The sequence below is a fragment of the Lissotriton helveticus genome, chromosome 11 (genome assembly GCF_964261635.1).
Source record: "Lissotriton helveticus chromosome 11, aLisHel1.1, whole genome shotgun sequence".
Taxonomy (NCBI): Eukaryota; Metazoa; Chordata; class Amphibia; order Caudata; family Salamandridae; genus Lissotriton; species Lissotriton helveticus.
In genome coordinates, this window is record NC_136072.1 from 111,073,434 (window position 1) to 111,100,474 (window position 27,041).

Consider the following 27,041-nt stretch of genomic DNA (forward strand, 5'->3'; position numbering starts at 1 on the left):
AAAGGAAGGTTCAGGATGCGTTGGTGGGCCTCCGGTTTTAAAGTTGTAAGACACAACCAGGAGGATCTTCTTGCGCATACACCATGCGAATTTAAGTGAGCAGGTAAAGTTGCCTTATCAGCTGCCACGCTGATCATTTGGTTGGCCACGAGGGCTCCCTCCTGAAGTATCCCCTCAAAGTCTTGATTGTCTTCTTTGGGTAGTTTTTCTTTGAAGCGTTCTAGAGATTCCCACAACGCTCACCATAACAGCCCAACAGAGCCGCCGCACTGGAAACCTTTAAAAATGCTGCTGCAGAGCCGCAAGCTTTTCTCCCCCAAGAATCTTGGGCTCTGCTCTCCTTGTCCAGAGGAACCATTGAAGAAGAAGCCCTGCATGGGTCTTCCTTGCAGGCGCAATAATCACTGAATCTGGTGGAGGATCTGACCTGAGGAACAGATGATCTTGTTCTGCTGGTTTATATTTCTTTAAGATCCCTGCTGGAGCCGTTTTTATTGTTGCTGGAGTAAGGAAAACATCCATGACTGGTTGAAAAAGACCAGGAACTAATGGCAGCAAAGGTCTCGACGCGGACATCTGATGCGGAGTCTCAAATATAACCGATGTAGATGTTTGACGTACAGACATCTCTATGTTTAGCTTTTGTGCTCCTCTAGATAGGACATCATGGAAGTTGTTGATGTCATCAACAAGTGACACTCAGGAGGGTGGACTGTCCATAAGAGTGGGAGAATAATCCCTCTTGGAGGAGTGGGTCAAGGTGGAGAACCAGGAGGGTGATCTTCATCTTCTATGACGTTGATGAGAAGCAGATTTATGTGGGGGAGACTTGTCCCTCTGGCGACCCTAGGATGGTGTGGTGGGTAATTGGTCAACTGCCTGCACCAGCCTAGCGAGAGGGGATCTATTTAGAGCTCCTGAATAGTAAAAAGGCTGCTGAACCTGTGCTGAAGGCTCTTTCTGGCAATGATGAACTAGGAGAAGCCACCTGGGAGAGAGATGAACAGAGGGGGATCTGTGTTCTTCCCCTCGTTGAGTAGGTGGAGCCATCATTTACGGGATGGATTTCTGTTCCCGCCGTTCTGGAGATGGAAAAGATAAGCTTTTCAGCCAACACTGAAGGTTCCGAGAGGTCTTTTGACGTGGAATGGTGCCTCCTTGAGGTCGAATGGTGTGACGACGATAATTGTGAATGTCTCGACGTAGAGCAACTATGCGCCACTAAGACCTGCGAGTCCAATGAAGGAGACCTCTGTCTCGGTGTCAGTCGTGTGTGCGACTTGTGCTTCAACGTTGGAAGAGGAGTACCCAATGGAGTACCAAGTCTCGATGTCATATGTGGGGTAGGTGATGGTGAAATCCTTCTCAACGTTGAACCCCTAGCCCCGTCGATCTAGGCCTCGACGTTGAGTGCAGTCTTGTGGGCTGCAACGGAGGACTCCGCCTCTACGTCGAATCTCCTCTCGACGTCGCTGATGATCTTGACCTAGACGTCTAGCGTCTTGATGGCTGCGGCAGATGGATCTGCTTCAACGTTGAATCCTTTTTTCACTTAGTTGATGTCCTATGCCTCGACGTTGACCGCCACCTGTTTGATGGCAACAAAGGGCTGCACCTCGCGTCGAACGCCGTACTGACGGAGAATGGTGTCTCGCACCAACAGAGAGCGACTCCTCGACGCCGACCGTCGCCTGGTTGACGGTGGAGTAGGATTCATCGCTTATGACGTACCTCTATGTTTGGAAGTCTTCGACAATCGATGTTCTCTCTGGCGAGTCTGCCATCAATGGGATTGGCGTCAACGTTTTCTTCGCCGGTGGAGGCATTCTCAACACCAAGCTGGACGCCGATGAAGAACAGACTGGAATTTTTCTTCTGGAAGATGATCTAGGTCTCCTCTTCTTCGGTCTCACAGGAGACCTGCCTCTAAAGGTAGAAGCGTTACCTTTTCCAGAGAGGCCATAAAAGAGAATCCTCTCTCTGTCCTTGAGAGTACGTCTTGATATAGACTGGCAGTGTTGGCAAGTCTTAGAAACATGAAAATCCAGAAGACAAAGAATACATAGTGGGAGTCTGATTTGTCCTTTTTGCCACAGGAAGGGCAAGGATCAAAAAGGGAAGGTATTGCTGAGAAGCAAATGCCAAACTCCTGAAAAAAGTAAAAGGAATACTACAACAGGTGTAAAATGTTGAAGTAAAAGGATTTTAAATTAAAAGGGAATATAATTTCTGACAGAAAAGTAAAAAATCTGTGGATCTGATTAACCACGGTCCTGACTGAAGGAGCCGGAAAGAACAACTGAGCTAACTGTCACCCCTGAGGCATGATGGGAAGCTAGGGATCATGGCTGCCTAAAAGGAACTGTGCCAGTTTTTGATTCTCTACATATTGCTTTCAGTTTCTATGCTATTGAAGTTACAATGCCGCCTGTAGGCGAACAATGCCTGCTATCGTCTTTGCAAGACTACTTTTCTGATGTTCATTAAAAGCAGTTGGAGTGCCTTTTTGTCTTCCTGGTGTATTTGTGTATGTGCAAAGACAAGATTTCACAGCATTGCTTAGCCTGTTGGTGTCTGTAAGGCTGCTCAGCTTTTTTGTTTTTTTTTAGAGCGGGGACCCCGGAAAATATATAAAACTTATATATGAAAGCACACACACACAAACATATATATATATATATACATATATATATATATATATATATATATATATATATATATATATGTTTTCATATATAACTTTTATATATTTTCTGGGGTCCCTGCTCACGGGGGGAATATTCAAGTGCTTATGACTGTTGATGAGGATCCCCTGGTAGAGAAAGAGTTGATCATCCACCCGAAAGTCTTTGGTAGAATGACAGCGCAAGTTTAGGGCCCACACGGTGGAGTCACTTCTCCTCCTAGAAGGGAGCGGAGGGGGGAAATAGTCGGCAAAGTGATAGATTGTCCTACATGAATTGTTGTAACCACTTTAGGAATGAAGGCCTTGTTCTAAGCACTAAATTGTCAGGATGCACAGAAAAGAAAGGGGCTTGGAAGACAGAGCTTGAAGTTCACTCACCCTAGGAACAGAAGTGTGGGCCACAAGGAAGGCAGTTTTGAGAGTAAGCGCCTGAGAGGGAAGTTATAAAGAGTTTCAAACATATGTTATATGAGAACAAGATTCAAGGCCGACTGGGGCATTATGAAAGTAGATGGAGGAAATAGAAAAGTAATGCCCTTAAAGAATCGATTAACAATAGGATACTTGAATAAGGATGGCTGATCTGGCAGCCTTTGAAAACCAGAAATAGTAGCAAGATAGCTTTTGAGAGTGCCCAGAGCAGAACCCTGCTGGGCAAAAGAAAGTATATACAAAAGGACCACAGAAAAAAGACAGCAGAAAGGTGATCCACAGCCTTTGCTGTGCACCATTTCACAAACTTATTCCATCTACTGGTGTGTACAAATTTAGTGAAGGAACACCTGGCTGCCAAGATGACATTAGAGACTTCGGGTGGAAGGCAAAAAGTTGTCAACTGTCGCCGCTCAATCTCCACACAAGGAGGTGGGGAGTAGACAGGTAAGGGTGAAGAACTGGCCCCTGCTGCAACAGAAAATACCCCCAAAGGGGCAGTCTGATCGGAGCATCGATGGCCAGGCTCAGGAGCTCGGGGTACCAGACTCTTTATGCCCAGTCTGTAGCCACAAGAATAACTTGGGCTTGGTTGTGCTTGATCTTCTTGAGCACTCAGGGCAGAAGTGGTACAGGTGGAAAGGCGTACAGGACGCCACAGTTCCACTCGCGACGAAAAGCGTTGCAGAACGAGTGCCACCTTGGAAATTCCGATGCGCAATACTGCTGACATTGCGTGTTCTATTTGGTGGCGAACAGATCAAACCCAGGCTCTCCCCACTGCTGAAAGAGACCTAGCACCACCTCCAAATTAAGACGCCATTCGTGATCGACCATGCACCGACGGCTGAGTTCTTCCGCACTAGCATTCAGATAACCCGCCAGGTGTTGAACCACCAGGGTAATGCTCTGATGTTTCAGCCATGTCCAGAGACGAAGAACCTCCTGACAGAGGGTCCATGACCCCACCTCGCCCCTTTTTGTTGCAGTACCACATGGCGGTGGTGTTGTCTCCAAACACCTGCACCACGTTTCCTTTGAGAGAGGGAAGGAATGCCTTCACTGCCAGTCAGATCGTCCGAAGGTCCAGCAGGTTGATTTGGAGTCTGGAGTCCGCTGGAGATCAGACGCCTCTAATCTCTGCTTCTCCTAGATGGCCGCCCCTTCCCAGGAGTGATGCGTCTGTCACCACTGTTAGCTTTGATTGGGGAAAGGAGAGGGATCTGCCTCTGGTCCAAGCTTGGTTCCTTAATCACCACTGCAACTGTTGTGGAGTTCCCTCTGGGATCTGAACGTAGTCCAAAAGATTCAACTGATCCTGTGCCCACTGGAACTTCAGGTCCCACTGCAGAGCCCGTATATGCCATCTGGCATGATCCACCAGCAGGATGCAGGAGGCCATGAGGCCCAGCAGCCTCAGAATCATTCTCACCAAAATCCGGGATAGAGACTGAAATATTGGAATCATAGCCCGCATATCCCGTACTGAAACTGCACTGTGTCGAGAACAGCTCTGATGAAAGGGAGCATCCGTGAGGGAGTCAGGTGTGACTTCGGCACGTTCATAGTGAACCTCCGGGAACGCAGGAGTTCTGCCATAGCCTGGAGGTGGGAGACGACACCTTGGGCTGAGCCCGGCTTAAACAGCCAGTCGTCGAGATATGGGAAGACTGGAACCCCTGATCTGCGCAGATGAGCTGCGACCACTGCCATCACCTTTGTGAACACCCGAGGGGCACTGTAAGGCCAGAGGGGAGCAAAGTAAACTGAAAGTGCTCGTGGCCCACCGTGAACCGCAGATCGCGTCTGTGGGCTGGCAAGACGGGAAATATGGAAATAGGAATCCTGCAAGTCCAACGCCACCATCCAGTCTCCAGGGCAGACAGCACCTGAGCCAATATGAGCTTCTTGAACTTCTCCTTACGGAGGAAGTAGTTGAGGGCCCGGAGGTCTAGAATAGGACGCAGGCCTTTGTCCTTCTTGGGCACCAGAAAGTAGTGGGAATAGCAACCACGACCTACTTCTGGCACAGGGACCCCTCTATAGCTCCCTTGGCTATGAGAGCAGAGACTTCCTGGCGGAGAAGTACCAAATGATCCACCGAAATGCGATCAAAAGACGGTGGCAAGGAGGATGGGGCAGTCTTTAAGGGGAAGGATTAGCCCCGTCAGATGATTTGTAAAACGTATCTGTCAGACGTGAGGGATTGCCAGTGTAGGAGGTGATGCAAATCCTGCCTCCCACTTGCCATTGGTGAGACTAAAACGTCAGACTAGGAAGGTTTGGAGGCTGCGGCAGGGGGACAAAGGGTGGCCTGGCCCACCGGTTGGCTCCCAGACCTGCAAGGTGGCTGGGTCCCATGTCCGAGTCCCGCAGAGGCCGAGCAGCTTGTGTGAACAGGAGGCTAGACTGCACGTGGTTGGGTGTCCTTTCTGTAGCCCCGAAAGGGCCGAAAAGCAGGCCGGAGTGGCCGAGAAGGCGCAGTGAGGCCCAAAGATCTGGCCGTAGCCCTAGGACTTTTAAAGTGCTCCAATACCGAGTCTGCTTTGTCGCCAAAAAGACGAAGGCCAGCAAAGTGCATGTCCATCAAAGTTTTTTGGTTTAAAAAAAATCTTTTTATTAACTGTGCTCATTAAATTATCTAGTACAGGACAGTGTTCACATAGCACGAGTAGAAATACCAAATTACAATACAATACAAGGCATTCATTGACACAGGTGGGACAGTTTGCACTTATGGTCCGGACCCAGATCCACCCCTCAGCGCCGTGTATTTCCGCCAAGGCCCCCAAACCTTCCTCCATTTCTTTAAACAACCCCTAGACTTATATATGGTTTCTTCGGCTCTCTGGCACCAATCTAGATCCCGCAGCCGCTGGTTCCACTGCAGGTGCGTCTGCGCGCCCCAGCTACTGGCTATATTACGTTTTGCCACCCCGGCTGCCATTGCGAGCCAGGTCTCGTTATATCTGGACCAGTCAGTGGCTCCTTTGATCATTAGTAGTAGCCACCTGGACCGGTGAACCCACTACCGCTACCATTGAATCTGCCACTTTAGTCCAGAAGGGCACTATCTCTGGGCATTCCCATAATATGTGGAATAATGTGCCTTCTCCCGGACATCCCCTCGCACAAAGGGGCGACTGACTTCTTCCCCAGGCAAATAGGTGAGTGCGCGGGTAATATACTCTATGCAGAATTTTTAACTGCACCAATCGGAACCTAGCAGGAATTGTTATTTCTCGGGGGCTCTGCATTGCGTCCTGCCAAACATCTTCTAGGGCACCTATGTCCCCTGCCCATCTCTCGCAGTGGCTCAAGTGGATCAGGCATGTTGTTTATAAGCTTACGATAAATTGTGGAAGTGGGTTTTCCTCCATGGGGGAATACTCTGGGATTGACGTGTCACCTCGTATGTGCGAGCGTAGAGCATGAGTAAGGAGTGTGTAGTGATAGTGTTGCGGGTCATGGAGGTCTAAGATAGTCAAAGGAGCGAGGGGCGTTCCCTTTCCACACGTCACACAAATATTCGATGCCTATTAGTTTCCATCCCCTAAAACAGGTCAGTCGAGTCACTTCTGCTAGCTGATCCCCAACCCACAACGGAGTTCTGCCTGTCAGGGAGCCCATTCACCCCAAGAATTTATTAACCTCCCTCCATCACTGGATCACAACCCCCGTGTGCGGTGGCAGGTCCTTTCGAGGCCTACGAGTGTACAAGAGTGGCTCGTAGTTTCCACCTGGCATGACCCACCTACCCACTCTATAAGCAGGCTCCGACTCTGCTGCGTACACCCAGTCGATGACCACCTGCAGCTGTGAGGCCCAGTAGTACAGTTGTATGTCCGGGAGGGCCAGCACCCGTCATACACCCCTCTCGTAAGCTTACGCAGTGGTATTTTCAGGTTTCCACCCTCACAAAACAGCGTCCTCAATGCCTGGGATATGCGCGTGAACACCCCATTGGGAACCGGATACGGTGTATTTTGTAGAATGTATAAAAGCTGCGGCAGTGCCATCATTTTAAACATTGCAGCGCGTCCCATGAGGGAGAGAGGCAATGACCTCCAGTGGCTCACATCTGTTCCCAGCGTGGCAGTTGGTGCTCCAGGTTTCTGGCAAAGAACTCCTCTCCATCTCTAGTAATATATACCCCCAAGTACTTGAACCCATGCACCGCAGTCGAAGCTGGGCACTTCGTCGGAACCCGCGGGTGGGCTTGAGAGTGGGTAGATCAGCGACTTTGCCCATGTCCATCAAACTTGATTGGACAGCCCTCGAAAAGCCAGATGTTCTCAACCAGGCAAAGCGTCTAAGGACTATCGATGTGGCAATCGTTCTGCCCAGTCAGTCGGCAGTATCCAGTCCACATATGATAGCGAATTTGGCTGCGTCTCTCCCATCCGCCACTGCCTGGGAGAGAATGGCCCGAGCCTTCCCTGGGCACGGAGGCAGCACCAGTGCGACCGTATCCCAGATGGTATGAGAGTAGCGGCCCATGAGGCATATAGTATTCACTGACCACAGAGCCAAGCTGGAGGAGGAGAACATACACTTCCTAAGATGGTCCAGATGGTCCAGCTTCTTGGATTCTCTATCTGGAGGGGAAGAAGGGAATGCGCCTTTTGAAGACCAGGCTTGGACTACCAAGCTCTCAGGGGAAGGTTGTTGGGTCAAGAATGGGTTGCCAGAGGCCAGGCGGTGGCCAATTGTCCTCTCCACAGAAGCCCGTGTGCTGAGCTTGGACCAAGTGCCTAGGAGGACCTCAGTGAGGGTCTCATTAAATGGTAATAGGGGTTCCAAAAAGGAAGCTGCAGCCTGAAGCACCTCTGTCCGGAGGTTAGTCCTTACTGCCTCCGAAGGGAACGCAAGCTCCAAAACCTTGGCTGCCCTGCTCACCACCACAGCATAGGACGCTGCCTCCTCCATAACCACTGTAGGGGGAGAAAGCAAACCAGTGTCTGGAGAAGTGTTCAGACCACTGACGCCACCCAGGTCCTCTCGCCAGTCCGGTTCTTCCAGCTGGTCAGTTAAAGGGTCCAGCGATGCCTCACAGTTCTCATCACCCCCTCTTGTCTATAGGGAATACCAGGGATGCAGAGGGGAACAAAAATACCCTCTGGTGTCGGTTTCAACATTGGTCCGGCTCCGTGGCTAACTCTGGAATGGGGATGAGGATGGGGATGGGGACGGGATCAGCGCCTGGGAAGGGTGAGTAAGATCGACCAGTGTTGATCTGGATCCATGCATGGATCTGCAGGGGCTTGCCAGCATCGAAGGTCCTGGAGCACTGACCCGTTCCGCGGGACCTGAAGGCTCGCCGACAGAGTCAGGCTGCCCAAAGACAAGGTGTAAGGCCTTGTAAAATCATCTAAGTTGGGCAGGGGACACTTTGGCTCCCAGAAAGGGTATGAGGTCGACCGACGTGGAGACGGTGAAGAGCGCCTGTGTTTCTTCGCCTTCTTCTGATGTTTGGACTTACCCGATGACTCGACATCTTGGAGTGAGACGAGGAGCGGGGGCTTCGAGAGCGTCCTCGATACCTTCCTCTCTAACAAGACCGGTAGCGACGCAGAACCAACCGCCAGGCCTCCGGCAACTTTCAGGACAGCTTCCGCAAAGTCTTCGGGTTGATAGCCCGGCAGTCGGAGCACAACTTCGGGTCATGGTCAAACTCCAGACACCACAAGCACACGAGGTGTGGGTCCTTCACAGACATCTTGTGACAGGTGCCGCAGGACTTGAAGCGGTTCGGACGTTGGGACATCCTTGGCGCACCAGGAGACAAAGACTAAAAAAAAGTCAATAAAATGTAGAAAAAAAGCTAGCCGAAAAATAGCTAAGGGCTAGCTCTCTCCGGATCTGCGCCAGACTGACCCAGAAAAAAAAAGTATTGATGTCAGGGCGCAGGGGGGTGTCTAAGTGGGCACAGTGGCCCCATCCCGGCAACCACGATGCAGTTGACTTACGCCACTTACCAACACACAGGGGTACTGCTAAAGAAAATCTCCAGGTCCATACTGACACCAGGGGGAAATTCTGAGGTAAGGAATCTACACCGTCTTTTTCTGATACATATTTTTCTCAAAGTCATTTATTGCTGACGTGATTGCACCAGAAAGTAGCGGGAATAACAACCATTTATATATTTTATTTATAACATTTATTAAGCGCTGCCGTTACCCGTGGGTGTGCTGGCGCTATGTGAAATCTACCTAAGGTTCAAAGCTGAGGTGAAATTAGTCTGTAAACAGCCAGGTTTTTAAAGCTTTGCGAAAAGCCAATAGGATGGCCAACCCTCTGAGGTGTAATGGAAGATTATTCCACGCCTTGGCTGCATTCACTACAAAGCTTCTTCCACCCCAGGAAGCCTTTTTTGCAAAAGGCACATATACCTGCTTAGCAGCAGATGAGTGCAGTGATCTAGTATGAGTATACCAAAATAACCGCTCTTAAGTAAGCTGACCATGTTCCATGAATCGCCTTGGGAACGGAGGCTGCAAGTAGTGAACGACTGATGCTGATGCTTGCGTTGTGGGTCTAAACCTTGGCGCGATGCGGTTATCGGTAGAGAGAACGATTTCTATTCTCTCAAGTTCCTGCCACGGTGCGAGAGAACCGCATGCGTCATCAGTCGTTCACTCCTTGCAGCCTCCGTTACCAATTTTGGTTCCTTGAGGCATTGTTTTATGCACCAGGCACTTTATTTTGTATAGTCCTGATGATGATCCTTGTATTATGAGAGCTTGGGATCGAAACGCCGTCAACAAAAAACAGTACCACTTCTGTTTGAATTCCATAGAAGTTGTGGTAACTGTTGATGGTTAGCCTGCTTGACTATGACCACACCAAGCAACCTCGGCTCTATTTCTTGCCTGAAAACCCCTCTATGTCGTTTGCATTGTATGTTTTTTCTGTAATTCTTTTCCCATGTTGGATGCAGGATTGTGTCCCGTTCATTACATGTGTCGCTTTTTATGTATACATTTTCTTCTTCACATTGCTTATTAAAACTCCTTGTCCGGCTGGACATTGAAAATCTATAGTACCCATCAAGGTCTATATGTTATCTATTCTTTGTATAGTTCACCTAAGGACCACTGTTCTCAAAAATAATTGATACCCAAGGTCCTTGGTTACCTATTGGGTTCCCTTGTCTGTCTAAAACCAACCTAGCAGCAGCATTCTGCAGAAGTTGCAACTTATTCATTATTCCTTCTTGGATATTAAAATAAAGGCTATTACAGTAACCCAGCCTAGACATAGTAAGCGCTGTAACCATGACCTACTTTTGAGGTCGGTACCCTCTCAATTGCCCCTTAGTCCAAAAGAGCTTGAACTTCTTGACAACAGGTAGACATGATTCTTCACCAATTCATCTTTGACCGGTGGCATGACCGGCGCGGTTTTCGTGAATGGAAGGGCTTAACCCGTTGAATAATTTGGAGCACACACTTGCCTGAAGTTATTGAGTACCAGCGGGGCCTGTGGTGCTTGATCCTGCCGCCAACAAGTTGCTTGTGATTTCGCAATGGCATGTTCAAGAGGTTAGGCTGTGGATGTCAGGAGTGTGGCAGACTGGAACAATCTCTGGCGACCACGAGGCTGGTGGGAGCTGAGTCAGTGGCACGAAATAAGAAAACGAGTTACTTACCTGTAACTACGGTTATCCAGTATTGGTATCTTTCATAGATTCACATGCCTGAATCATTCCCCGTCGTCGAGGCGGGAGTCCCACGGTAAATAAAATATATAATAGCAGTGCCTAAAATTTCTTGTAGTAGGCTGGAAAAGCCTAAAGGCCTAACTAGGCCTCAAAACTTAGCAGCCTATCTACATCATTATGTAAGAAGACCTGAAATATTAGCCTCAGCCAATCAGCTGTCCTCACCCTCTAGAACCTTCCCTGCTCAGGCAGTTCTCCTCAGATTTTCCCAGCACAAGTGAGAAGTAGTATCCATAGTCAGAACTGCCCTACCGGGGAGGAGGGTGGGTGCATGTGAATCTATGAAAGATACCAATACTGGATAACCGTAGTTACAGGTAAGTAACTCGTTTTCTTATCCAGTATTAGGGTATCTTTCATAGATTCACATGCCTGAATCAGAATAGCAAGCAGTAACATCATGTCTGTCGATAGAGGAAGGTGGGAGACAAATAAAATATAAATCAATCCCCACACAACCAGGAAGGTAATAGAGTACAAAACATGTCAACATAACATATGCATCAAAACCTTCGAATATAACAGATAGGACAGCATTATAACATGTAATTATAAAATATATAATCTTTCCAACCTTAGTGAAGAAGATGCTGCAGCACTGCATCACCAACAGCTGTGTCATCTTGAACTGCCGACTGCAGACAGTAATGTTCGGTAAAAGTGTGCACACTTTTCCAAGTAGCAGCTCGGCAAATGTTCTCTAGAGTCACTCCAGCGAAAAGGGCCGTAGAGGTCGACACTGTTCTCGTGGAATGAGCTTTAACCTTCCTTGATAAAGGTCTATTGGCCTTGTCGTGACAGAAGGTAATTGTGGAGGACAACCACCTGGCAATAGTTGCTTTTGTGACAGCTTGACCGAAGGTGGGTCTTCCATAGGCAACAAACAGTTGTGTAGATTTACGCATGTCTTTTGTAGATAGAATTTCAGACATCTTTTGACATCTAGAGAATGTAAAACCCTTTCTGCAGGAGTTTTCGGATCCGGGAAAAAAGTTCTAAGCTTGACCGGTTGATTAATGTGGAATTGAGTCGGCACTTTAGGAATGAATTTAGGGTTGGTCCTAAGTGTAACAAAATCCTTAGAGAACTGCAGAAAAGGTGGAGCAATAGTGAACGCCTGTATTTCACTAACTCTGCGAGCAGAAGTAAGAGCCAACAGAAGTGCAACTTTCCAAGTCAGAAATTTCAGTTCCGCTTTATGGATTGGTTCAAAGGGCCTTTTAAGAAGTTGGGAAAGGACTACATTAAGATCCCATTCCGGAGGAGGAGGACGAACTGGCGGAAAGACTCTGAAGAGACCTTTAAGGAATTGTTTAATCAAGGAGGAAGAACATAAGGATGGTTTGTTAGAGTGCTTCCTGAATCTGGAGATTGCTGCCAAATGTACTTTAATGGAAGAAAAAGCTAGACCTGATTTAGCCAGAGAAAGCAGGTATGGAAGAATGGCTTCAGGAGGAGCTTGCAGCGGATGAACATCATTATCTCCACACCATGAACAAAACCTCTTCCACTTGAAACGGTATGTTTTGATGGTACTTTGTGCACGTGCTTGTGACAATATTTTCCTGCATTCCGAGGGAATGTTTAGGTCTTTGAACTCTAGGAAATCAGGAGCCAAGCGTGCAAGTGCAGCGATTGAGGATCTGGATGTTGAATCTGACCGTTCTCTCTTGTCAGCATCGACATAGTCGGTTTGAGCCGAAACGGAGGCTGTTGAGACAGCAGGAGAAGTTCTTGAAACCAATATTGTCTCGGCCAACGTGGAGCAATGAGAATGAGAGTGCAGTGTTCTCTCTTCATCTTTTGCAGGACTTTCGGAATGAGCGGAATCGGAGGATAAGCGTACGCAAACATTCCGGTCCATCTCATGAGGAGGGCGTTTCCTCTTGACCCCCGTTCTGGGAACCTGCTGGCATAAAACAGGCACTTGCTGTTTTGTTGCGTGGCAAACAAATCCAGCGTTGGTCTCCCCCAAAGGCGAAAGACTGTGTCTACTTGATGTTGTTCGAGCTCCCATTCGTGACAGTCCACAAAAGTTCTGCTGAGACTGTCTGCTAGAGAGTTTCGAATCCCTTGAACATGCTCCGCTTTGAGGGATATGTTGTGCTGTAAGGCCCATTCCCACATTTCCTGAGCTTGCAGTGACAGGGTAAGAGATTTCGTTCCTCCCTGTTTGTTTATGTAGAACATGCTGGTGGTATTGTCCGTGCGCACCAGGACGGACGAATTCACGATCCTTGGTAGGAAAGCTTGCAGGGACAGAAAAATGGCCCTGAGTTCCAATATGTTGATGTGCATCTGTTGGTACTGATGAGACCATCTTCCTTGGATTTGAAGATCCTGAAGGTGACCCCCCCAACCTTCCATGGACGCATCCGTAGTCAGAGTGTAGTCCGGAATCTCTTGGAGGAAGGTGAGACCCTGCGACAAGTTGTGTGTCTTCGACCACCAGAGAAGAGCCTGTTTCATTTTGACCGTGACTTTGATGCGGTCGTCGAATGATCCTTCGATCTGCTTCCACTGACGAAGCAACTCTTCCTGCAACGGTCTCATTCTGAGTCTTGCCAGAGGAATGAGATTGATCGCAGCTGAACACATCCCCAGAAGGGAAGCATACATCCGAACTGAAAGTGACTTTTTTGCGGATATTTGTTTTGCCAGTTTGACGAGCTTGTTTTGACGCTCCTGTGTCAAGTATGCCTTGCACTGGCATGTGTCCAAGACTGCACCCAGAAAAGTTAGTCGTTGATAAGGGTGGAGCTGAGATTTTTGAGAATTGAGGGTCAATCCTAGGTTCGAGAACAGTGAAAGTGTTTTGTTGACTGCCTCCATGGTCGAATGACTGGTGGGACCCTTCAACAGCCAATCGTCGAGGTATGGGAACACCTGGAGTCCCAGGGACCTCAACATTGCAGCCACTGGGGCTAGACATTTCGTGAAGATTCTGGGGGCCGATTTGAGGCCGAATGGGAGGACTTTGAATTGGAAATGGACGCCGGCCACTTGAAATCTTAGGAATTTGCGGTGGTTGGGGTGAATAGGGATGTGGAAATATGCGTCTTGCATATCCAGAGAAGCCAGAAAGTCTCCTTCGTTCAGACAATTCAGAATGTCCTTCAACGTTACCATGCGGAAACTCTGTTTCTTTAGATATTTGTTGAGTTTGCGCAGGTCCAATATTGGACGCCACTCTTCTGAATTCTTTTCCACAAGGAAGAAACGTGAATAAAAGCCCAGCCCTTTCTGAGAAGGATGGACTAGTTCTATAGCGTTCTTGTGTAGCATCTTTAAGGCTTCTTTGAAGAGTAAGCGCAGACGAGGGGGAGGGGGACCCCTGGGCGGCGTTGTGGGAGGTTTTTGTAAGAACTCCAAAGTGTGTCCCTTGCTGACTAAATCCAGGACCCACTGATCTGAAGTTATTTTCCTCCAATGATGGTAAAAGGCGGAAATCTTGGCGCCCACGGGAAGGGAAAGAGGAGTGGCCGACATCCGGCAAAGCTCATTGGCGCTTGTTAGAATCTCTCCTTTGATTACCTGAGCGCCGTTGTCCTCCCTGCCGAGAGAAAGAACCAGAGGCAGGCTGCCTGTTAGAAGATTGATAATATGGTTTGTTGTAGGACGATTGATACTGGCGATTTTGTTGGTTTGAATAATTTCCTCTGGAGGAGTAACCACGACCTCTTGCACCTCTAAAGGACCCTCTCTTGTATTGCAGGGTTCCTAGAGATTTCGCTGTATCGGTATCGGTTTTAATAGCCAATAAAGCGTCATCAATGTGCTTCCCAAACAAGGACTCACCATCGAAGGACATGTCCAGGATCTTGGTTTGGACCTCAGGTCTAAAGGTGGTAGCCTTGAGCCAACCTTGACGTCTAAGGACAATTGCTCCAGCCAGTTGTCGAAAGTTGGTATTAGAAATGTCTAGGGCGCAATCAATAATTTCTGAGGCCGCCCTTTCACCTTCCTGCACAATTCTGCGTACATCCATCTGATGATCCTCCGGGATCAGCTCAAGATATTCCGAAAGCTCCGACCACATCTGCCTGTCATATCGAGCCAGGATAGCTAAGGAATTAGCTGCTTTAATGGATGCTGCTGCGTTTGCAGAAAATTTCTTCCCAATGGCGTCAAGCCTTCTTCCCTCCTTGTCAGGTGGCGTTGAGATGGGAGCAGAAGGATTCTTGGACTTTTGCTGCGCAGCCTGGGAAATGACCGAATCCGGTCGAGGATGGCCGATCAAACAAGCAGGTGTATCGGATGGCGCTCGATACTTTTTATCAATCCTTTGTAGAACTGCTGGAATGGAGGCTGGTGTTTTCATAATATTGAGGCCCTCCTTCCAGATATAGTCAATAATGGGTATAGCTCTGATCACTCTCCGATACCCTTCCTTAAAGTCATGTAAAAAGCAGTCAGACTGCTCAACTGTGACAACCAACTGAAATCTATTGGCAGCTCTCTGCATAATATTGTGAAAACCCCCAATATCTTCAGGTGGAGAGTCTGAAGGACGGGGAGGAGGCGGAGAAGGTGTAGGGATGACATAATCCTCCCAAGGGTCAACTGGAGTGTTATCCGGTAATTCTCCCTCCTCTCTACTTTCGCCACCATCAGAGGACGAACTGTCCAAAACCTGAGGAATTGGTGAAGTACGTGGCTGTGGAGACAAAGGAGCTCTTGGCGACGGAGGTCAAGGCACAGGAGCCGGAGCAGATGACCCAGCGGGCGCACCCTCCGTTGGAGGAAATCTCTGTCGATAATCTGCCAACATAGCTTGCAAGTCCTGTATTAAGGAAGTAGGTAAATGTGTTGTGTCCTCAGACCGAGGAAGTCTAGAACGAGGTGATTGATATGGAGTGGAATAGACGTCATGCGTATATTGCTCCTGAAACTCCTCATCATCATCCTCTTGAAGTTTAATATGCAATTGAGAAGGGTGACAGGCAATCCCAAAGGGGTCATCATCCTCTTCTCCTTCTTCTGACTCTCCTTGCATGTATGTTTCCAAAATGTGTGATGGCAAGAGCGGAGATATATGTGAATAATCCTGCCTTTTGTAAGTTTTCATTTGGAAATGAGTGAATTGAATCTTTGCAGGTGGGGAACCGTGCAGCCGATGAGCAGAAGCCCCAGTAAACGGATTCTCCGTCGACGGCGCTGCCAACGCCAAAGATTTTGTCGTCGACGAGGCCGTCAAAGGTATGGTCAATGACGAGTCCTTCGCTGTTGAAAGTGTCGATAACGCCGTCATCGACGAGGCAGTCATCGGCGGATCCCTCGTCGTCGAAACCGTCGCCAGCGTCTTCGTCGACGGGTCCCTCGTCGACGGGACCGTCGATGGTATCTTCGTCGACGGGCCCCTCGTCGACGGGGCCGTCGACGGTGTCTTCGTCGACGAGTCCCTCGTCGACGGGGCCGTCGATGGTGTCTTCGTCGACGGGTCCCTCGTCGACGGGGCCGTCGATGGTGTCTTCGTCGACGATCCCTTCGTCGTCGATGATGTTCTCGTCGACGACGGCGTCGTCGACGTGTCTGATGGTGTCGTCTTCGTCGACGAGATCTTCGTCGACGAGGTCGTCGATGATGTCTTTGACGACGAATCCTTTGGAGACATTGTTTTCGTCGACGACGGCCGTGCGGTCGTCGACGGAGCAGACGTTTTAGTCGATGGAGCCTTCGCAGAGAAGGATTTCACAGACTGTGACTTGGTTTTTGATATTAAAGGTGGAACAGACATCAAAGGTGACGTGATAGCTGAAGTGGTAACCACAGAAGTAGAAGAGGAGGTAGAAGTCCAAGTAGTAGTAGGTACAGACACCAGAGTTAAAGTTTTGGTCTGGGTAGTACTCACATGTGAAGAAGCCGATGCACTCTGAGAGGGTTCTGAAGCTTTCTGAGAGGATTTCAACAATTTCTTTCTCTCAGGAGAAGCATTGTCCGTGGATCTAGCTCTCTTGCTAGAAGTTGAGGCTTTGTCCTCCTCATCAGCAGATGAGGACTTTAGCCACAAAAGAACCCTTGCCTCCCTATCCCTGATGGTTTTCTGAGGGAAGGTACGGCAAATTCTACAGTCCTTCACCACATGAGAAGGATGTAGGCAATAAATACAATCCGAGTGCTTGTCATCCACATGGACTCTCTTCTTGAAGCAGGTTCCACAGGGTTTGAAAAGAGCTTTCCTTTCAGACATTGTAAGCTTGAAAATCCAAAAAACTGAGTAGGCACTCAGGGAGACTCCCTTACACACGAAGTGCGGTGAAAATCTGAGGAGAACTGCCTGAGCAGGGAAGGTTCTAGAGGGTGAGGACAGCTGATTGGCTGAGGCTAATATTTCAGGTCTTCTTACATAATGATGTAGATAGGCTGCTAAGTTTTGAGGCCTAGTTAGGCCTTTAGGCTTTTCCAGCCTACTACAAGAAATTTTAGGCACTGCTATTATATATTTTATTTACCGTGGGACTCCCGCCTCGACGACGGGGAATGATTCAGGCATGTGAATCTATGAAAGATACCCTAATACTGGATAACTAAGGGGTCTATTGGGCATGGTGGCTAGAAGTAAATAGACGTGACAGGTAGCTCCTGCCATTCCATGGAAGCAGAATACGGCCTTCCATGGATTGGCAGAGGTTTGGTCCTGAGTGACGCACAGCCCAAGTCCACCTTGGGGTTCATCACACAGCAGTCAGCGCAGGCCTTGGATCATGGTCCGGCTCCTGACACCAGACAGAAAAACCAGGTGGGGGTCTGCTACAGTGATTTGCTCAAAACCCACAAGTTTCTTTTGGGACTTATCAATAAAGCACCCTTTGGGCAAGTTAGCTAAAAAAATTGCAAAATTTTTGAAAAAAGGCAGTAAAAAATATATTGAGATAGTTCTTGCAGATCTGCGCTGATGCGCGGAAAGGAAAAAACAGATGTCAGTGTGCTAGGGAGGCACCACGTACGTCTCTTCTGACATGAAGGTTGCCGACGAGGAGCTGATCAGAGCTAACTACGGGCATGCAGAGGTAATGCTCAAGGTTTTCTTGATCCAGTCTGATTCCTGAGGAATATTCTAAGGTAAGAAATCTGTGGAAGAAGTCTCTTTCAGGTAAATCACTTCCACTTCCCTACTGTAAATAAAGCATGCATGGGAGGCTACTCTTTCAGCCTGTTAGTCTCCAAAATGTGGAACATCCTGCCTCTAGCACTAAGACAGGAAAAGTCTAAACTGGCTTCAAAACCTCATAATGGCTAGGTGTCTTTGCGTCTGCATGGTTTTGCACCTGAGAAAGAATTCTTAGCATGGGTTATGCTTCGGTCTAAAGTATCCAGGCAATTTCCAAATTACTTAACATAACTTCTACCGACTGGAGAATCGCTAAACTTTACAAACTGTTCAAAGAACTCATTGCGCCTCCTGTTAGCGCAGCCAAAATGCACTTGGGAGGGGGGCCTTGGGGGGTCTCCTCAGCTAACTGGGCATGTAGTAGTAAACAGAGTGGTTTCTATTAACTACAAGCACAAACTTTTTTTGTCTACATATATGTATAGCACTCGCTATGCATTTGACCGCACCAAATTACATGGAAGTCCCGGATGCTTTGCTGCAATGGGTGACTTCTTCCATTTAGCCTGGAAGCGCCTTCCTGTGTCTGCTTTCTGGCTGGAGGTAGCCCACACATATGGAAGTTATGACCTCACCATCACTAGACTTGTGAGCAACTGGTTATGCTATTAGGGTATGTTACGGATATAACAAAAACTGAAGAGTAATGACCCTGCTGCTAGTCCTGGCAAAGCACTGAATTGCCAGGGCTTAAATAAGAAACAGAAACACAGCGCAGCCCGTTTAAGTCAAATAAAAAAACTGGCCTAAATGTGCTGCGCTTTGTGGTGAAGTCAGACATTTCGTAGTTCTCCAACCTATAACAGAGAGGCAGAGAAACATTTGGGGACCATTAAGGAAACATCTACTGTGCTCATACATAACAGCTGATTAATTTTATACCAGGTGCATGTGCACCTATTTTGCTGCTGCTTAATTTGCTCACCTGGTGGGAGAGAGTGGCTGCGCTGCTGCTTCAAGTAAGCTGATCCGAGTCTTAGTATCTTCAGAATTGAAATCCTTGGTGCAGTTTGATAAACGGTGAATGTGCTCCTTCTCTTGGTTGCTTAAAAACATAAGTGCTCCACAACTCTAGTCAAATGGCAGGTAGTTAACTGCTAGTGGGCCAGATCAATCGCTCTTGAAGGACAACCTTTTGTAAGTGGGACTGTGACTAACTGAATGGTTTTACTTATTGTTTTGTACTCCTAAGCAATGTGATACCACTCTGTTATGTTTACATTAAAACTTTAATAAAAATATTTTAAAAATTAAATAAACCAGAGGCATTCAAAATGGGGCCCACTTTGAATTTAAATTGATAGAGTAAAACAAATGACAAGGGTCGAAATCTGTTCCCGCATTGGCAGAATCTCCATTCAAAATCTCCATTATTTACTGTGTACATTTTCTAATGTTTCTTTGATCATAGTTACTTCTTCACGTGAGCGCAGCCTAAAAATTTCAATATTTTCATATATAAGTGTCCAGCCATTACTTTACTCTTCCAACCCATGACGTGACCAGCTATCCTCTCTAAAATGGTGCTCTAGCTGTCGCCTAGCAGTGGATAGACTGTTCGCCTGATTCTAGTACCTAGCGAAAGTCTCTAATATAGGACTATCTTGCATGCTAATATGGTTATTTCTTTACACAGGATTGCATCCTCAGGTTACAAGGAAAAACTTACCTGGACCTAAAACGTTCAAGTGTTTTTTTCTTTCGAATGACCATCTCCTTATATTTTATCTTTCAAAGTCTCCTCCGTCTGAGCAAAATATGCTAAATTACATGCACCTTTACCTTAAACTCTATAATGATTAATAATAAATAAAACATCTATTATTGTATTTCTGCAAATTGCACACAACTTATTTCATTCACAACCTCTTAAAAAAGAAATCTTACAACAGCAAGCTAGCTATCCCTTTTCTGCTTGAGCTCATCTATTGATCCCACCAATCATCTGCATAGTAGTACTAAGTGCCACATAAATGTAATTATAAGACCTGGAGAGTTATCCTTGAGTGCGCCAAAGCACTGTAGCTGGAATAAATAATGATTTGTGAAATGGCTGGAGCCAGGTCCTTGTCAGCAACATTTTGAGGGTGAAAGACCTATCATTTGGCAGGACACTCCTTGTTATGGAAAGGAATAGCCGCATGTTAAGACTTGTAACACAAAGGAGGGCTTCCTGATCAAAATTAATGCCTGTGTCCTGAGAAGGTGAAGAAAACACATCCTCATTTTAAGTTTGCATCTCTAAAGACAAAGCCATTCTTGGTAATTCACAGAATTCTCCTAGGGTGGGTGTGAGTGGGTTTGAGAAGAAATTGAACCCCACTCTTACTAGGAGGTTTGCTTTCTTTGTATAAAGTGTTGCAATTGGTAAGATAATGGGCAGACCAGATTAACCTTGCATTCCTACAAAGAAATGCAAAGATTCTGATGTCTATGGAATGGCGGAAGCAAAGGAATTCTGAAAGAATTACATCACAAACGTTCTGGTTAAAAGCACTTGTTTATTGGTTACAATATCAATTCATGGCAACATATTGGTTTCACTGAGCCACTGTACAAATACAAAGAAAAGATCAATTGTGGAAAAACCTATAAACAAAATGTTCATAGCAAGTGATTATTATTTCACAGGGAGGTTTTTTTTTTCCTTTTTTTTTTTACACCAGCACTGTTAAAGAAAAACGCATGACACAAGTCCCTGGGTTTTTTGGCTTAAACCTTTAAGACTGTTCTTGAATACATACACAATCCAAAGGCAGTGCAGAATAATTTGCCACCGGTAATAATGAATGAATCCTTCTGTCAAAATTATCAGCAACAGAGGAGTTAAAATAGTTAAAAAACGAGAATGTGCTGGAACATTCTTTACCTCTTGAACAAGATATATCTCAGCAAGAACATAGCTGAAACTTTCTTTTTTTTCCTAAAAAGCTTTGGATAGCGAGTTTAAGTGTACTATGTCATTCATGGGTTTAAGATGCCTTTTCTTTTTGTTTCTTCTCGAGAGGAGAAACACACAGAATAAGAAGCACCACTATGTTAAGTAAAGCAATAAAGGCTAAAATATCTAAGACTATTCCACTGAAATCTGTATTAACCAAAACCTAAATTTACAAAGATTTAATAATTTGTGAGGCACATTTAATGTGCTATCAGTTTACATTAATATTAGTGCCAATGTTCACACATTGGTACTATACAACACTGCGTTAACATTCTGTATGCATTTTACATAACCAGCAATTGGATAAAAAGGCTCAGAGTGCCTCAGAAGTTTAGGAAGATATTTGATTAGCATGCAAGCCAGATTATACAAGGTGCGCCACTAACCCATGCTTACTTTTACATGAAATGTGATCTTAACTTTTGCAATTCAAGTAGAAAAACTTAATTTGAGAATGAATGTGTTCGACTTTAGTACGCTCATGTGTAACTGGGCAGAAAATAGGACACTCTACTGAAACAGGTGAATAACCGTTCTCCTGACAAAAACTTCTGTTCTGGAATAACTAATTTCCTTTTTTCATTGATTTCAACATTTTAAACGGCTTAGTTTATGAATGAGTGGATGTCACAGAATCAACTCAATTAAACACATAATTGAATTGTAACTCATGCATTACAGCAATCAAACACCTATCTGAAAACTGTGAGTAGTAGATGTAAACTCAGCACCATCCTTTTCCATGAACACTTTGCGATTCTGGGATTTATTTCATAATTCTTAAAATCGCGTCAAGCATTTCCATCATAACATGGCAAATCAGAGAAACTGCTGTAAGATAACAATCTGGACAACAACTACAGATGTGTGCACATACATACACATACCAAGTCCCACACACTATGTCTTATAAAGACACTTTTGTGGTCTTTAGAGAAATAGGTCTCAAATTTTAGCCTGTATTCCTTATAATCTTGTGTGGATTACATAATCAGTGGAATACAGAGAAATTGGAAATTAGCTGTACATTAACTTTTTGTTCCGGATTTATAATCAAAGCAAGACAGAACGCCGCTCCCTCTGATTAAAGACACCAGTCCGAAATTTAATTATTTTACAAGTTTACAAGTGAAAGCTTACCTGGATGGCCTGTTTAGTACTATTAGAGGGAAGCTAATCTTAAACTGAAATTCCTTGTGGCAAGTGCAGAAAATAAATAGCCAGTGGCTAATCATAAAAACATGTAGGCCTCTTTGATTTAGTAATACAGTTAACATGTAGAAATGATTCACAAATCTCTCACCGTGGTTAGCAAAAGTTCCCTACACTTGTGTTAACTGAAGTGTTCACTCTTTAGTCCTCAAATGTCTGGTGATTTATTTAAATATTTAAGTTATTGACACTTCTGTGTCAGGCATAACATGAATGCATTCACAGTAATCTCTCTAACATGGCAAATGGTAAACATTTTTTGTGGTAGTTGGTACTCATTAATTAAATACCAACTTCAATAGTGTCAGCCATTTTTATTTTCTTCTGTCACCATTGTATGAAAACATCATGCTTCGGAACGCTAATATCAGTGCATCAAGGGTCAGGACGACATTACCTGGTCTCCAGAGGGTCTCCAATTATGCATACATTTACAGGAGTACCCAAAAATAATATCTAAATTGGATTAGTGTAACTCTTATAAATCATTCAGATGTCAACTACTTCATAAAATTAAGAATGGTCAGCTCTTTGGAAATCCTAATCATTATAAAATTGTTTTTTTGGGTACCTTTTCACTTTTATTGTTTGAATTTATCATACATGCTAAACCTAGCTCGATGTCTCATAAATTCCAGGGCGGACGTAACAATAGATGGAATTTCCGTAGTGCAGGCAATGAGGATGACCACATGTATTATGAACTGTCAAGAAAATCCCAATTTATGGTGCCATTATGGCTTCCTATTTGAGACTTTACTCCTTTGCATGACTAAAAATACTGCTTTCCGTGAAAAATAAGTTCGACAGGATTATCTTTTAATTATTTTTGTGAGTCAATGCAAATGGCAAAAGATACTTTGTTCTTCAGCTAGATGTGCCCAATCTTGTTAATTTAGTCTGCCTTTAAAAAATGTTTAATTAAATGTGTAAACGGTGCTAGTGATAACTACTAATTATTAGTTGGCACTTTAATTGGCACATACACAATTGTAAAAACATTTACAGACCGTTCAAGTATTAAAATGAACATTGACTTAAATGGCAAAAGTCTTAGCAGCTTTTACTGGTAGCTCAGACGGTTTAAGCCTTCAAGAGATCAAATGCTTGTTGTTTCTGTCCTTGCACTCAAATACCCATACAAGTATAACACAATAGAAGGCATTATTAATCAATCCAGTTCCTTAAATGTAGTTAAAAGGGCACATTTAAATGACTGCAACAGACTACGGGCTGCTCATGTTCAAGTGATTTTTCCTTCATTTGTTTTAAATTGAGGTGTGCCCAGATCCTTGTATATTGTGGATGTTACAACACAAAAAACTATATTTACAAACAGGTAACCTCACAATAGTAGATGATAAGGACACATTGCAGAGTTATGGATAGCAATCCCCCCTCCAAAAGATACCAAAATTATAACATAGGAAGTGCATCGGTGAAGGAGTACACTCATGGTTTAATTTTCCCAGTGTGTATTAATTCTCTAAAAATGTGAATATTAATTGATGATAAAAAAAAACACTGGGCCAGATTCTACAAGACAGAAAATGATCAAACATAAATAAAATGAGCTACATTTGCTGTGACACAGCCAATACTGGAGAAACAATATATTGCATATTCTGCATATTATACTTGGAATAATTCTGTGCTTTCATTTGAAGTTTACTAGCAAAGGAAACCACAATCCCGACAAATCTTCAAAAACAAATACTTCTGGTTCTCACAGGTTAGTGTCTCCTAGTTTCCCTTTTGATCCGCCAATAGCTGATCAATTTCCAAATAAGGAATCTTACATTAAATGGGATATAATATTTCTATGCTAGTTAATAAGATCTTGAAAACTACAATAGTCACAGATGCTAATGGGTAAATAATGTCTTTTGTAGTACCCAAATCTTCTACTCAAGTGCTTCTACTGATCATAACCAATGAATTGCGCCTACTGATCACTTTCTCTCACAATACTTTAAACAGTAGTGACTTTTGGAAGGAAAATATAGAACATTAGCAAAATTCTTCAAGTTGCACTACTCGGCACCAGAAGTTAGGGCTCCATCTATTTTATGTTTGGATTTTGAGACAAAAGTTTATTCTGTCTCTTGGCACTGAGAGCATACATACATACATAAAAAAGTGCACTCGTATGTTAACACAGCTTAAAAAATAGAGTAGGAATGGATCATGACGTCTGAGCAAAGCTCCAGCAAATTACAAACAAGACAACATTCATTCTGGTTAAAAATGAATGGAAGTCATAATTTAAATGCTTTCTAATTGTACATGTACATACAATGGCTTTACTTCAGGCCACCGTAAATTCACACAAAATATATACTTTTAAAAACAGTGATCAAGGTCATCCAAAACAAAAATCAAGTGTGATGCTGCAGTAAACATAAAAGCTATAAATGTAATAAAAAAATCATTTCTTTACATACAGACAAATGTTACATGATTGGCTGCAACGTGTACATTCAGTTTTATGTACAAAAAGTTCAGGATTAGCAGACTTTGAGCACGAGCAGAAATCCCCTTAAAGACAACTCAGCCAAACCACAAAAATAACAAACTGGCTCCTAGCTTCTCAGTCACCATGATTATGTGTACTAGCCCCTTTTAAAAGTCAGTGATATTTACCCCTATGTCTTCACTTGATTTTTTACTAGTTTACAGAAAGCCTTTTGTGTAGTAATAATAATCAGTGAATAGAAAAACTTCACCTGCAAATACAAGGTAGAAATGTTATTTCACAGCTATAGGCTGCAGCATTGATTTCTCCAGATCTCCGTGGAGAATATACAAGATGTTTTCCCCAGATTAATTCCAGATTCTCAGAAAACTGTCCCAAGACCCTGTTGCTACAGCCATGCCATCATCGGTAACACCTAAACAGCTTACACGGTTATCATGACCAGCAAGGACACCTAAGACAGGGGTTGGGAACAAGGAACAAGTAAGCATGTATAATTTCCAACTTTTTCATAAAGTAATACTTTTTTAGACGTCTACATATTCCCACAGCACACTAACACAAGGGTCCCATCATAACTGCAAGATAATTAAATTATAACAGCAAGATAATTCATAAATTAAATACATTTAGAGCACGAGCAAGCAAAGGATGATAAAGTAATTAATCCAAGATTTCGAGGTGAAAATCCTATGCAGTGGTACAACAAACAGCTGAGAAGATGTGCATGCTCAAGTGCAGCTTCAAACGTATTAAAGAGTAGGATATGCGTTGCTCTAAAAGTGTTGCACAATATACTAGGTAACGATGAAAAAGTTACTTACCTCCACTAACACTTTCAAGTGGATTCTCTTTCTAACTGCATATTCCTCACCTTGTGAATAACCACAGGCACCAGACTCGATCTGGGAACATTTCTCAGCAATTTCCTACGTTGGTAGGTTATGTTGTGCGGCTCAGTGTTGGGTCTATCCCACCCCAGAAGTGATGTTGGAGCCCTTACATAGTTGCTACCTCTGCGAGCTGATGCAAGTTTGTTTCTGATCTGTCTGAGTCGTCAGACACAGAGCCCTCAGACATCAGATAGTGCCACAGTGCTGATCTCTAAAGTAGAATCTTATTAATATGGACTGAAAATGTGCATTCTGCAGAACACGGAGGAGGGAGAGTGTTAGACCTGTCAGCCTCTGGGTGGTCCCTCCTATTATTTATTTAATTTTTGTCCCCTTTCTGCCCCTCAATTCCTTTCATTTTTTTATGTCCACTAAAATTTTTAGGTGTTGATTTGGGGGTTAGGTACTCCTTGACCCCATGGTTCCTCATAGGCCTAGAAATCCCTCCTTTTCTGAGGGCAAGCTTAGTTACACAAAATGGTGGCTTGTAACTGCCATAACTGTTACTTCAGGAAAGGGACCCATAGGATAGCATAGGGAGGCTCTAGAACCTTCCAGCTGGTTCTAGGAGCCTGAAGCCAGCGTGAGGTCAGCCATTTTGTAGTGACCAGTGAGTTGTTGTGAAACCTGGTCAGGAAAGGAGTGAGGCGATCTTGTGGGGAGGAAGGCGCACTGAGCAAGGGGAGATCGACTTCTGAGCCGACGGCCTCTTCAAGTGACGTGCCCCCTATTCATCGACCAAGTCCATAATTACGACAGTTAACTACCTCATACTGCACTTCTTTTATTAGTACCAGCCCGAGGTAGTGAATACAATTTTTTCCTGATACCTACGAGCCAGGTCCTTTTTAACCTTCACCATACCCCACCACTCACATTTAAAATACCCAACCACTCCCATCACACGCACCACACATAGTCTATACTTTCAGTGCTCCCGCGTAGTCGCAGGTCGCAGCACGCCGCATCCCGTTAGAGGGGTGCGAAGACCCCGATGATGAAGCATGACACCAAGGGGCCTGTTGGTGTGTGAGGGGTATTTTACAAAAGACTGAGTGTCCCCCACTTCCGTGGTCTACACTCTCCCTGTCCACTATGAGTAGGATTCCTTGTGTTTGAGTAACAGTGCCCGTGGAGTAAGAATCATATCTCTATACTCTACCTCCCTTCTGTTGTTATTTTGCTATATAAGTGCTCCCAGACTATCCCCTGGATGCGGCGGAAAGCTGACCTAAGTGGCATCACTGAATAGAAGTAATAGTGATTGAGGAGCCACTCACTGCGGTAGAGTCTCTGAGGAGCTGAGAAAGAGTTCCCCGGCGGTGGCGTGACCAACAGCTGTGGCGTGACCAACTGCCGTATGTGAATTCCATCGGATTTGTGAGGAGAAGTCTAGCGAGCGAAGTGCAGCGGAAGCGAGTGATCTCCACCGCTGTCATCGCCGTGTCGGAAGAGGAGGAGAAGAGCGGACGGAGGCCGGCTGTGGGCGGAGTCCTGATTTCCCTCAGAGACAGCGAGGAAACCACCCCGGAAGAGCGGACGGAGGCCGGCTGTGGGCGGA

The 27,041-nt window shown here is 45.3% G+C and overlaps 1 protein-coding gene across 2 annotated transcripts in view; it reads right to left on the bottom strand.

Moving 5' to 3' along the window:
* Positions 1–20,436: 20,436 nt before the first annotated feature.
* The window catches only part of GNB4 (G protein subunit beta 4), a 708,510-nt gene continuing 701,905 nt past the window's right edge, over positions 20,437–27,041 (bottom strand). For both annotated transcript variants that reach the window (XM_078665739.1, XM_078665738.1), the window contains one exon: positions 20,437–25,041. In XM_078665739.1, coding sequence (XP_078521865.1) covers positions 24,935–25,041 — 107 coding nt within the window. In that variant the 3' untranslated portion in view covers positions 20,437–24,934. The remainder of the gene's footprint in view (positions 25,042–27,041) is intronic.